The sequence below is a fragment of the Mytilus edulis genome, unplaced genomic scaffold, assembly GCF_963676685.1.
Source record: "Mytilus edulis unplaced genomic scaffold, xbMytEdul2.2 SCAFFOLD_698, whole genome shotgun sequence".
Taxonomy (NCBI): domain Eukaryota; kingdom Metazoa; phylum Mollusca; class Bivalvia; order Mytilida; family Mytilidae; genus Mytilus; species Mytilus edulis.
In genome coordinates, this window is record NW_027268780.1 from 2,089 (window position 1) to 16,044 (window position 13,956).

At 32.5% G+C, this 13,956-nt stretch overlaps 1 protein-coding gene across 1 annotated transcript; it reads left to right on the top strand.

Moving 5' to 3' along the window:
* Positions 1–684: 684 nt before the first annotated feature.
* LOC139508594 (fibroblast growth factor receptor 4-like) lies at positions 685–13,706 on the top strand. Its single transcript, XM_071295983.1, has 3 exons — positions 685–2,275; positions 9,771–10,020; positions 11,260–13,706. The coding sequence occupies exons 1-3, from the start codon at positions 2,271–2,273 to the stop codon at positions 11,311–11,313; spliced, it is 309 nt and encodes a 102-aa protein (XP_071152084.1). The 5' UTR covers positions 685–2,270; the 3' UTR covers positions 11,314–13,706.
* Positions 13,707–13,956: the final 250 nt, after the last annotated feature.

Consider the following 13,956-nt stretch of genomic DNA (forward strand, 5'->3'; position numbering starts at 1 on the left):
TGATCTACAAACATCCAACGCTCGTGAGTACTGAATTGTATGCAACCATTAAAACTTTGAAAATGCTTTGTTTTTTTGACGTACACATTAACTGTACCTCAAGTACTGACTGATATTATCTACAAACATGAACCGAAGTTAATATATGAATAGCGGTTTAGGGCGACCAGAGGTAAAAAACGTCAATGAATGTGTTTGGTGACCAGAAGTAACCAAAGTGAACGATTGTGTTATGTGAGCATTATAGTAAGGTGACCAGAGGTCAACATAATGAATATATGTACGAGGTGACCAGAGGTTACCAACATAAATGAGTGTGTTATTTGATCAAAGAATCATTGTAACTGGACCAGAGGTAAACATTGTCAATATGTGTTCAAGGTGAGCAGAGTTAACCTAAGACAACATATGAAGAGTGGTGTCTGATCACCTTAGTCAATATTGCTAGTGTGAACAGTGTGTTACTTGCTATATTTTTATACCCTTCCCAAATTTGTTTCTTCATGTTTTATGACATAAACTACATTTGTAAAAAATTTTGGGTCATGGATTTTGAATTAATGTAATCACTCCTTTTGTAATAGCAACGTTGACAGTTTTGTGAACTTCTGATGAACAGACTCTACAGGCGAAAGGACTCAGTCTAACATGTATCAGGGAAACGAGTACCAATTAATGTTAACGTTAAGTAGACACAGCCTGTTGGAAAGTTTTATTGTAATTTCTATGATAGAAAAAAAGAAGAATATTGTTCCAATCAAGGGCCCTTAAAGTACACATAAAAAATGCATCATGATTTGTATATGCATTTATCGGTTAGAAAGCAAAATTAAATTTGAAGGTCCCATCCAAAGGGTGAAAATAAAGGAAGCAAAAGGAGGTGTTCCACGCGGAATATTTGTATTTTATGAACTCTTACGTACGGTGACCTATAGTTGATAATGTCTGTGTCATTTTGGTCTTTTGTGAATAGTTGTCTCATTGGCAATCCGTTGAAAGTTTGCAAATATCCTTATGACCAAATTACACGGATGATAAATATTCACCATTTGTTACGTTGCCGTGTTCTAAGCGTATACATGCAGGTCATGAATTAATTTGTTGAATGAAATCAAATTGGAGCTTATAATTCTTCTATACAACAAGTATTGTTGACCTATTGCTTATAGTTTAAGAAAAATTGACCAAAACACAAAAAATTAACCTGAGCAATGAACCGTGAAAATGAGATCAAAGTCAATTAAACCTGCGAGACTTTATTTAGAATATCGTTGATCATCTCAACGAGATTGATTTTCTCGCTTGAACCGGGACGGCGAAATCGAGAAAGGCAATCGAGTTGAGATGACCAATGATAATCTGTTTATAGCTATTCTAGCAACGCCACGTGCCTGCTTAGTTTTTAGCTATAATTTTCCTTCTCAAGCAAGTAGCACGAACTGAAAAATTATCACAAAAAAAGATCAAAGGCAAAATGCACAAAATAGCGATAATGACAAATACATAATGATATATTTGCATACAACAAATAATAATATTAACGGTACCAATTTTCTTGCACCAGATGCGCATTTCGACAAAACATGTCTCTTCAGTGATGCTCGTGGCCAAAATATTTGAAATCAAAAGCTTATATAAAAGATGAAGAGCTATAATCCAAAAGGTCCAAGAAGTATAGCCAAATCCGTTGACCTATTGCATATAGTAATAGAAAAAAAGACCAAAACTCAAAACACTTAACTGTAACCACTGAACCATGAAAATGAGTTCAAGGCCAATTGACACCTGCCAGCTAGACATGTACACCTTACAATCATTCCATACATCAAATATAGTAAACCTATTGCAAACAGATTAAGAAAAACAGACCAAAACACAAAAACTTAATTATAACCATTAAACCAAGAAAATGAGGTCAAGGTCAGATAACACCTGTCAGTTGGGCATGTACACCTGACAGTCCTTCCATACACCGAATATACAAGACCTATTTCTTAGAGTATCTAAGATATGGACTTGACCACCAAAACTTAACCTTGTTCCCTGATCAAAAAATGAGGTTGAGGTCAAGTGAAATCTGTCTGACGGGCATGAGGATCTTGCAAGGTACGCACATACCAAATATAGTTATCATATAACTCATATTACTAGTACTCTTAATAGGAGAGAAATTAACATTAAAAAAAAATCTTAACTATTTTCAAGTCGTCACACAACCATAAAAATGAGGCCAAGGACAATGGACATGTGACAGACGGGAACTTCGTAACATGAGGTATCTATATACAAAGTATGAAGCTTCCAGGTCTTCCACTTTCTAAAATATAAAGCTTTTAGGCAGGTAGATAACGCCGCCACCGAAGTCGCCGCCCTATCCTTGTAGCGAGCTTTCTACGACATGTGTCCCAGGTTCGACAAATACCTGAAACATATCTTCTAGCATACATTAATGTTTAACTACCTTTCGATTGCTGTTCTTCATTCTACAATAGCTATTAAGACATCAAACTTCATTATAAAATGAGAACCCTTTTGTTTCAAATTGTTAGTGTGCATAGTAGAATAAGCCACGAAGCAAGAGCCCCACGTGAGCTGTGGTCTGTTGATGAAGTGGTAGTAGGTTCTTCTCTAAAAAAACGATTACTTTTAGCCGTCGTGAAGAAGCTCAATGGAATTTACATTATATTTTGGAGAAATTGTCTCTTTAATGATGATAATTCAATAAATGGAAATAAACTAAGAACCTACAGAAAATTTAAAGTAAAGTATGAACTAGAAAAGTACCTTATATTGAATTTAGATAAAAATGTTACAAAAAATTATGCTAAAATAGGAATAAGTAATTATAGTATGTTGGCTGTTGATCGCGGTAGATACAACAAAACAGCTTTAGAAAATAGAATATGTCCTTTATGCCATAAAGAGGTGGAAGATGAATTTCATTTTATCATAACATGTTCAGAAATTAATAAAACTAGGATCAAAATGTTAGATGAAATTTCTAATATTGTCCCCTGTTTTAATAAATCAAGATTTTTTAAAATTTTTATACGACCGCAAAATTTGAAAAAAATTTCGTCGTATATTGCTATCACGTTGGCGTCGTCGTCTGCGTCGTCGTCGTCGTCGTCGTCGTCGTCGTCCGAATACTTTTAGTTTTCGCACTCTTACTTTACTAAAAGTAAATAGAAATCTATGAAATTTTAACACAAGGTTTATGACCACAAAAGGAAGGTTGGGATTGATTTTGGCAGTTTTGGTCCCAATATTTTAGGAATTAGGGGCCAAAAAGGGCCCAAATAAGCATTTTCTTGGTTTTCGCACTATAACTTTAGTTTAAGTAAATAGAAATCTATGAAATGTTGATACAAGGTTTATGACCACAAAAGAAAGGTTGGGATTGATTTTGGGAGTTTTGGTACCAACAGTTCAGAAATTAGGGGCCAAAAAAGGGCCCAAATAAGCATTATTCTTGGTTTTCGCACAATAACTTTAGTATAAGTAAATAGAAATCAATGAAATTTAAACACAATGTGTATGACCATAAAAGGAAGGTTGGTATTGATTTTGGGAGTTAAGGTCCCAACAGTTTAGAAATTAGGGGCCAAAAAGGGACCCAAATAAGCATTTTTCTTGGTTTTTGCACCATAACTTTAGTATTTATAAATAGAAATTTATGAAATTTAAACATAAGGTTTATGACCATAAAAAGAAGGTTGGTATTGATTTTGGGAGTTTTGGTCCCAACAGTTTAGGAATAAAGGGCCCAAAGGGTCCAAAATTAAACTTTGTTTGATTTCATCAAAAATTGAATAATTGGGGTTCTTTGATATGCCAAATCTAACTGTGTATGTAGATTCTTAATTTTTGGTCCCGTTTTCAATACTATAAGCAATAGGTCTAGTATATTCGGTGTATGGAAGGACTGTAAGGTGTACATGTCCAACTGGCAGGTGTCATCTGACCTTGACCTCATTTTCATGGTTCAGTGGTTATAGTTAAGTTTTTGTGTTTTGGTCTGTTTTTCTTATACTATATGCAATAGGTCTACTATAATTGGTGTATGGATGATTGTAAGGTGTACATGTCTAGCTGACAGGTGTCATCTGACCTTGACCTCATTTTCATGGTTCAGTGGTTATAGTTAAGTTTTTGTGTTTTGGTCTGTTTTTCTTATACTATATGCAATAGGTCTACTATAATTGGTGTATGGAATGATTGTAAGGTGTACATGTCTAGCTGACAGGTGTCATCTGACCTTGACCTCATTTTTTCATGGTTCAGTGGTTATAGTTAAGTTTTTGTGTTTTGCTCTGTTTTTCTTATACTATATGCAATAGGTCTACTATAATTGGTGTATGGAATGATTGTAAGGTGTAGATGTCTAGCTGACAGGTGTCATCTGACCTTGACCTTTTTTTTAATGGTTCAGTGGTCAAAGTTAAGTTTTTAGTTTTGGTCTATTTTTCTAATACTTTATGCATTAGGTCAACTATATTTGGTGTATGGACATATTTTATGATCTTTATGTTGGTTAGGCTGGTTTAATTTGACTTTGACCTCATTTTCACGGTCCATTGCTAAGTTTTAAGTGTTTGTGTGTTGTGGTCTGTTTTTCTTTATTTATAAGCAATAAGTCAACTATATTTGTTGTATTGAAAAATTGTTAGCTGTACATGTCTGCCTGGCATGGTTCATCTGACCTTGGCCTCATTTTCATGGTTGATTGATAAATGTTTCCTTTTCTTGGTTAATGTTGAGTTTATGTGACAGTTGTAATAAAGCTTTATATTTAGGTCTATCAAGATAGTATCAGGAATTAGTAAAGAAGGCGAGACATTTCAGTGTGTGCACTCTTGTGGTGTAGTAAGATAGTACTTTAATGTTAGATGGGCTATCTATTGAACCATGCTTGATGTAATTGGTTTTTTTTTTGTGTAGCGCGATAGTACTACGATTTTATATGGTATATCTATTGAAACATGCTTGGTATATTTGGATTTTATTGTTTAGTAAGATTGTACTATCATGTAAGATGGTCTATCTATTGAAACATGTTTGGTATATTTGGTTTTTATGGTGTAGTAATATAATTATATGATGTTAGATGGTTTATCTATTGAAACATCCTTGGTATAATTGGTTTTTATTGTGTAGTAAGATAGTACTATAATGTAAGATGGGCTATCTATTGAAACATCCTTGGTATAATTGGTTTTTATGGTGTAGTAAGATAGTACTATGATGTTAGATGGTCTATCTATTAAAACCTGCTTGGTATAATTACTTTTTATTGTGTAGTAAGATAGTACTATGATGTTAGATGGTCTATCTATTGGAACATGCTTGGTATAATTGGTTTTTATTGTTTAGTGAGATAGTACTACGATTTTTTATGGTATATCTATTGAAACATGCTTGGTATAATTGGTTTTTATGGTGTAGTAATATAATTATATGATGTAAGATGGTTTATCTATTGAAACATCCTTGGTATAATTGTTTTTTTATGGTGTAGTAAGATAGTACTATGATGTTAGATGGTTTATCTATTGGAACAGCCTTTGACCAAAGGGTCAAAAATTAAACTTTGTTTGATTTCAACAAAAATTGAATGTATGGGGTTCTTCAATATGCTGAATCTAACCATGTATTTAGATTTTTATACGACCGTATATTGCTATCACGTTGGCGTCGTCGTCCTGCGTCGTCGTCGTCGTCGTCCGAATACTTTTAGTTTTCGCACTCTAACTTTACTAAAAGTGAATAGAAATCTATGAAATTTTAAAACAACGTTTATAACCACAAAAGGAAGGTTGAGATTGATTTTGGGAGTTTTGGTCCCAAAATTTTAGGAATTAGGGGCCAAAAAGGGCCCAAATAAGCATTTTCTTGGTTTTCGCACTATAACTTTAGTTTCAGTAAATAGAAATCTATGAAATTTTGACACAAGGTTTATGACCAAAAAAGGAAGGTTGAGATTGATTTTGGGAGTTTTGGTCCCAAAATTTTAGGAATTAGGGGCCAAAAAAGGGCCCAAATAAGCATTATTCTTGGTTTTCGCACAATAACTTTAGTATAAGTGAATAGAAATCAATGAAATTTAAACACAAGGTTTATGACCACAAAAGAAAGGTTGGGATTGATTTTGGGAGTTGAGGTCTGAACAGATTAGGAATAAGGGGCCAAAAAGGGGCCCAAGTAAGCATTATTCTTGGTTTTCGCACCATAACTTTAGTATAAGTAAATAGAAATCTTTGAAATTTAAACACAAGGTTTATGACCATAAAAGGAAGGTTGGGTTTGATTTTGGGAGTTTTGGTCCCAACAGGTTTTTAGGAATAAGGGGCCCAAAGGGTCCAAAATTGAACTTTGTTTGATTTCATCAAAAATTGAATAATTGGGGTTCTTTGATATGCCTGATCTAACTGTGTATGTAGATTCTTAATTTTTGGTCCCGTTTTCCAATTGGTCTACATTAAGGTCCAAAGGGTCCAAAATTAAACTTAGTTTGATTTTAACAAAAATTGAATCCTTGGGGTTCTTTGATATGCTGAATCTAAAAATGTACTTAGATTTTTGATTATTGGCCCAGTTTTCAAGTTGGTTTAAATCGGGGTCCAAAATAAAACTTTGTTTGATTTCATCAAAAATTGAATAATTGGGGTTCTTTGATATGCCAAATCTAACTGTGTATGTAGATTCTTAATTTTTAGTCCCGTTTTCAAATTGGTCTACATTAAATACCAAAGGGTCCAAAATTAAACTAAGTTTGATTTTAATAAAAATTGAATTCTTTGGCTTTTTTGATATGCTGAATTTAATCATGTACATAGATTTTTGATTATGGGCCCAGTTTACAAGTTGGTTCAAATCAGGATCCAAAATTATTATATTAAGTATTGTGCAATAGCAAGAAATTTTCAATTGCACAGTATTCAGCAATAGCAAGAAATCTTCAATTGCACAGTATTGTGCAATAGCAAAAAATGTTCAATTGCACAGTATTGTGCAATAGCAAGAAATCTTCAATTGCACAGTATTGTGCAATAGCAAATATTTTCAATTGCACAGTATTGCGCAATAGCAAGAAATATCTAATTGCACAATATTGTGCAATAGCAAGAAATTTTCAATTGATTGGAGTTATCTTTCTTTGTCCAGAATAGTAGTTGAATCAACTTAAATCATTGTTTTATACAATGCACAATGTATATTCACTTTTACTACCAACTGATAAATTAAAACACTCTTTACCATTCAGTGATAACAAGCACTTTTTGTTACATTTTAATATTTTATGATGTATTTAAATGAGTAGTTATTGTTTCAAACTCCATTAGAAATTTGAATTGAGATCAGTTTTGAAAAAAGGGAAAGGGGGATGTGAAAAAAAAATGGTGGTGGGGGGGGGGGGGGGGTTAATTTTTCTCATTTCAGATTTCATAAATAAAAAGAAAATTTCTTCAACCATTTTTTTGAGAGGATTAATATTCAACAGCATAGTGATTGCTCAAAGACAAAAAAATTATTTTAAGTTCATTAGACTACATTCATTCTGTGTCCAAAACCTATGCTGTGTCAACTATTTAATCACAATCCAAATTTAGAGCTGAATCCAGCTTAAATGTTGTGTCCATACTTACCCCGACCGTTCAGGGTTCAACCTATGCGGTCGTATAAAGCTGCGCCCTGCGGAGCATCTGGTTAATATTTGGACCTGGTTATCAAATTGGTCCACATTGAGGTCTAATTAAAGGGATCTAAAATTGAACATGATTTGGTTTCATCAAAGATTTAATTCTTGGGGTTTTATGATATGCTGAATCTAACCATATATTTAGATTTTGGATATTGGACCATAATAGGTTTTTAAATGTCCAATTTGAAATTTTTAAGTTTTTATGTTTGAGTTGTTAGACCACATTCATTCTGTGTCAGAAACCTATATTGTGTCAACTATTTATATTTATTTAATCACAATCCAAATTCAGAGCTGTATCAAGCTTTTATGTTGTGTCCATACTTGCCCCAACCGTTCAGGGTTCAACCTCTGCTGTCGTATAAAGCTGCCCCCTTCGGAGCATCTGGTTGATTGAGGTGCCAATTTGGGCATAATTGGTTTTTAAATGTCCAATTTGAAATTTTTAAGTTTTTATGTTTAAGTTCATAGACCACATTCATTCGTGTCAGAAACCTATATTGTGTCAACTATTTAATCACAATCCAAATTCAGAGCTGTACCAAGCTTTTATGTTGTGTCCATACTTGCGCCAACTTTTCAAGGTTTGACTCTGCGGTAGTATACAGCTGCGCCCTGCGGGGCATCTGGTTTGTTATTTTTTTGACTACTATAGAGCACTCTGCCACCAATACCCCAAAAGACATCAATCAGGTCTTCATAGGTGTGTGCATGACCTGATTTCAGTTTTTTTTAAGCCCCCCCCCCCTCCCAATGTTCTTTGGATGAAATTATTTTAATATATTAAAAGTCGCTTTTTTTTTATTTCATTATAAACTAGGGATCATTCTGATTTCAGTGATATCTAGTTTTATACAAGTATCTTTATTAATCCTTCCACCACTAAGGGTCACTCATGCATAGTCCCTAAAATATGATGTCATAGAGAAAAAAAATGTTGATTGCACCCTTGTGTAGGTGCACTCAACTCCAATCTTAATTAACTAGGGAAAAGTGCCATTATTGGATATTAATAAAAACATAAAAAAGAGAACTGTTTTGAACAGAGGATTTTATTTTATAGCTTAAAATACTGAAAGATTTGAACAAACAGTAAAATGATTCCATATTCTATAAAGAATTTGTGTTAGCATTTATAAGAAACATGATGTAGATGTTCTGGAAATTAAGTCTTACGAAAACAAAGGTCAAAAGACTGCTACTATAGTTTAATTCAACTTGTTTCATATTGTACTGTACAATGCACGCAAGTGACAAAATCCTCGTGTGTAAACTGTTAAAAAAGCGTGTATTACACGCGAATATCATGTCCCTTGACATGTATGCCTGTATATCATCTTAAGATGGTACCTAACACTACAGGGAGATAACTCTGTAAAATCAGCAGAACGTTTTAATGACGTTGTGTTCATAAGGGAGGGCCCTCATGGGGTTTTTGATTATGTGATTACTTGGCCGTTTTTTTAATGATTATTTGATTATTAAGCCAAATATTTCATGATTATTTGATTACCTAGGACTGTATTTTTAGTTTATGATTATTTGATTACTAACGATAAGCAAATATTTAATGATTATGTGATTATATTGGCAAAAAAATGGTGATTATGTGATTACTAGGACCCCCCCATGAGGGGCATCATAAGGGAGTATTAAGCTTCTCAATGATCAAAATAAGTGTTTGTCAAACTGCTATATAACCAGTGTAATTTTTTCTGATCAAACGGTTGGTTCAAACTTTTTGAAATTTTTATATTTTTGTCAAAGGGTCAAAGTAAATACTTTGTCAACATTTTAAGAAAATTAAAGGAGCCAAATTAATTTGAGTTAAAGTGTTGGGTACCACCTTAACGAATTTATATCACAGGTTCTACAGCAGTAATATTTTCCCCCAAAAAAGGCCTTACAGATACTTTATGATGACTGATTTTTGTAGGACCTTGCTTCAAGTAAAAATAAATTGCAAAGATGGTTGAAATAAAAGCATATTTTGATTCACTAAGTAATTTAAATTTATTCATAAATATATTAATCCTTGTTCTTTACAATTTTAATCTTTTTTTCATAGTTGGTCCTATGGAGTATTGTTGTGGGAGATATTTACACTCGGAGGGAATCCTTATCCATCTGTACCTGTGGAAAGATTATTTGAACTTTTAAAAGAAGGTCATAGAATGGGCAGACCTCCATATGCTTCAGAAATAATTAATAAAACGATGCAGTCCTGTTGGCATGAGAATCCATCAGGGCGACCATCTTTCAATAACCTTGTTATTGATTTTAATAAAATGTTGACCTCTATGGACAACAGAAGTGAAGTAAGTATTTATTCTATAATTATGGAATTATCAGAAAAAATAAATAGTCAAAATGGTTTTTTTTATAAATTCATTTAAAGTTTGATATTTACTTTATAAATCTTGTTCTCAAATATATGTCTATATTATACAAATGTCAGTGTAATTTTGTATGTATTTTCTGTTAGGCCAGGGTTTTTCAATTTTGCTGGTTTACATATTTTTCACATTAAAAAGTCAGGTTGGTCGGTAGGAAAAAAAAGTAAAAAATATCTTTCAAGACCACAAATATGTAAAAAAAAATATCTTTCACATTTCTAACAATATGAGTGGTATGCTATTTTGTCATCATTTCTTAAATTTGTTATCCTTGAAATTTAATTACTCAACGGTTATAAACAAAAAATGTATGGTATCCTCATCCAAGTTTTGTCTACAGACAAAGACAACATTATATTGTCATTTCACAAACAGATCCTCATAGTTGTCTTCCTGGAATTCATCAGTTGTCATGCATTCCTGTTTGAATATCAATAATGGAATTTTGGATCCTCAATGCTATTCAACTTTGTACTTGTTTGGCTTTATAAATATTTTAATATGAGCATCACTGATGAGTGTTATGTAGACGAAACGCGCGTCTGGCGTACTTAATTATAATCCTGGTACCTTTGATAACTATTTGTTATCCAAAAGGAAGATTTTTGTTTTTTTTATTATTTATGAAACAAGAAAATTCCAAATTATTTTAACTTTAACTTGACGACTTCCACGTTTTGACAGGTTCATTTAATCTTTGAGGTGATACATCTTATTGAATTATGACAAAAAAGTGAAACAAACTTATTGTTATGGGTTTTGAACACAGGTTTCTCTCATCAAAATTATTTGGCTATTTTTAGCTCACCTAGCCTGAACTTTTACAAAAATCTCTGAAACTACTGGGCCAAACTTAACCAAACTTGGCCACAATCATCATTGGAGTAAAGTGTTTAAAAGATATAACCAAAATGGCCTCCATAGCTAAAAATAGAACATAAGGGTAAAATGTAGATTTGGCTTATATCTCTGAAACCAAAGCATTTACATCAAATCTGACATGGAGTAATATTGTTAATCAGGACAAGATCTGTCTGCCCTGACATTTTCAAATGAATCAGACAACCTGCTTATTAATTAGTAGTTTTAAGTAAACTTTGCCATTTTTAGCTATAACTAAAGTTGCAATACTTCTTCAAATATATTTTTTTTTCATTTCAGGAATATCCAAATCTAGATGATTGTAACAGTATACATCCCATCATATCATCATGATCATAGTCTCTCTCATGTACGAGGCATTCACTGACAACTGTGTTTTATACTAATAGGCAGTGGTTGTTTCATTATCTCAATCATCTAGATCGTCTTCCACATATTGAATTATACTTGACTTAATTGTTCAAAGAAGACAACCATGCATCTTATTCAATCTCATGTTTTTACAACAAGTGCTATAGTGAACAAAAAAAAAGTTTTTGTTGCTCTAATGTTCAACCTGTGCAACCTCATTGACACCAAAGACAAAGAAATACTATTAGAAATCCAGTGTCTGTGATTTTTTTTTTTGTGATTTGTGTTGACAAGGATAAATATGTTTAATCATGTAAAGTACAGGAACTTATTTCAAGTCATTTTTTAAATGGAAATGTCCAAAGTTTTTTGATGACAATTTATATTAATTGTGACGAAAATGCGTTCAAATGACGACGAACGAACTTCAAATTGTGATCTTTTGAGAAATAATGAAATTCAAATCAGCGAACTGTCCGGGAGTATTAAACAAATTATTTCGATCAAATGACGAAACTATACTCCTGGTTGTTGAAATGCCAACTGACTAATTTTACAGCAAAAATGTTCTTTTATAGTTATGATCTGTAAAATTTGCATCATTTTTCCACATTTTCTATATTAAATTTTACAACAAAATTAAGCTAACAATACACAGGATTGTCAATATAGTTTTTTCTGTTTTATCATTCTGAAAGTAGAAATTGTGCAGGCACAATACTGTTTTTTATTGGCTCATGCTTTGCAACATTATACACTATTTTATATATGATTTTGGTTATACTGTTGAATTACTTTAGTATACATTTCAATGAATACAAATGTACAAATTTTGATTATTTAGAAGAATGAAAATAAGTGAATTAAATTTTCATTTAAATTCATACATGTGTACATATTAAAGAAGCATAGCAGATGCAGTTTAGCAAGAGGAAATGAGAAGTTTTTGGTAAATGAAATGTGTTTAAGACAACCTTATGCTAAGCTTTTATCCACACACGGTACCAATAATAGCCAATTGCCTAAGGTTGCTTTGACCCGAATCCTTAGGTGGTAAAAGGTGGGACTATTTTAGTTGAGTTCCAAAGTTATGGTAGGGTGAAACAACCTCCTTTATTCTGCAATGCATAAAAAAAAATCCCATCGGGAAAGGTTTTGTCCACACTTAGTTCAAATGATGGGACCAAGGTGGGTAAGGTTTTATAAGGTTTAAAGTTTGGGTAGTGTTACCACCTTCCAACTTTAATTTATCAAAAATTCCCTACGGCACAGCTTTGTCAACAATAAGTACAAATGATAGGGAATTACCTAAGGTTGTTTGGACCCAACGACCAAGATGGGTAAAGTGCTTTAACTTTTTTATACGACCGCAAAAATTTTAATTTTTTGGTCGTATATTGGTATCAGGTTGGCGTTGTCGTCGTCGTCGTCCGAATACTTTTGGTTTTCGCACTATAACTTTAGTTTAAGTAAATAGAAATCTATGCAATTTAAACACTAGGTTTATGACCATAAAAGAAAGGTTTGGATTGTTTTTGTAAGTTTTGGTCCCAACAGTTTAGGAATTAGGGGCCAAAAAGGGCCCAAATAAGCATTTTCTTGGTTTTCGCAAGTTAAAAGAATACATGTCAGTTTTCAAATCCCATGTACAGAATAAGGATAAATCATGGATATCTAAAAAAGAGGGACGAAAGATACCAGAGGGACAGTCAAAATGCCAACGAGGTTCAGGTTTTGCTTTTCTTATTTTAAATGCTTCATGGGAATATAATATACAGCATTTTTATATTTAGAGAGCTTATATTCTTCTGCATTTTTTAATCTCGTCTATAAATAAAACTAACCTTTGGAGTACATTATCATATAAAGATTAAAATAAATTGCAAAAAATACCAAGTAGTCCAAGATCAAGATATTTATAAATATCTTCGAAGTTGTGATTGAGAACTTTGTTTTCCTAAAACATATCTTTTTTGCAGTTTAGCAAGGTTCTTAAATTGAAGAAAATACAGTTCTAAAATTAACATTGTTGATCTCAAGTAAAAATTGAATGTATAGTAAAAAAAAAGGCAGTGGCTATTTGACTGGCAGCGGCAAAATAGCAAATTTGCTATTTAGCCGGCTCTAATTAAATTATATTTCACTGGAATTAAAATATGTAAAAACAATAATCAAATATGAGATTGCTCATATAGAGAATAGATAAGCAACAATAGAGCTGAAAAACGCTCAGTGGTCAATTGTGTGATTGAACAGTATTGAACATTTATTGAACATTTAAACATTTTGAGATGAACAGTTTTCGAATGATTTAATGTATTGTTATTCTTATCTGTTATTGATTATAGTATCTAATAAAAAAAATATAAATCTTTTGCAATTTTCTTTATACATATGCATGTGCTTTATGGTTTCAAAAGGGTTAGAAATGCGTTCATTATATATATTCCGGACCATATGAGTATTTTGACCATACGTGTATGGTCATGACCATATGCGTATACTCATATGGTCCGACCATACGCGTATGGTCGGACCATATGAGTATAATACTCATTTGGTTTTTAACGGGCCGGACCATATGAGGTATATTTTTTTTCAAATTACATTATAAAAGAGGGACGA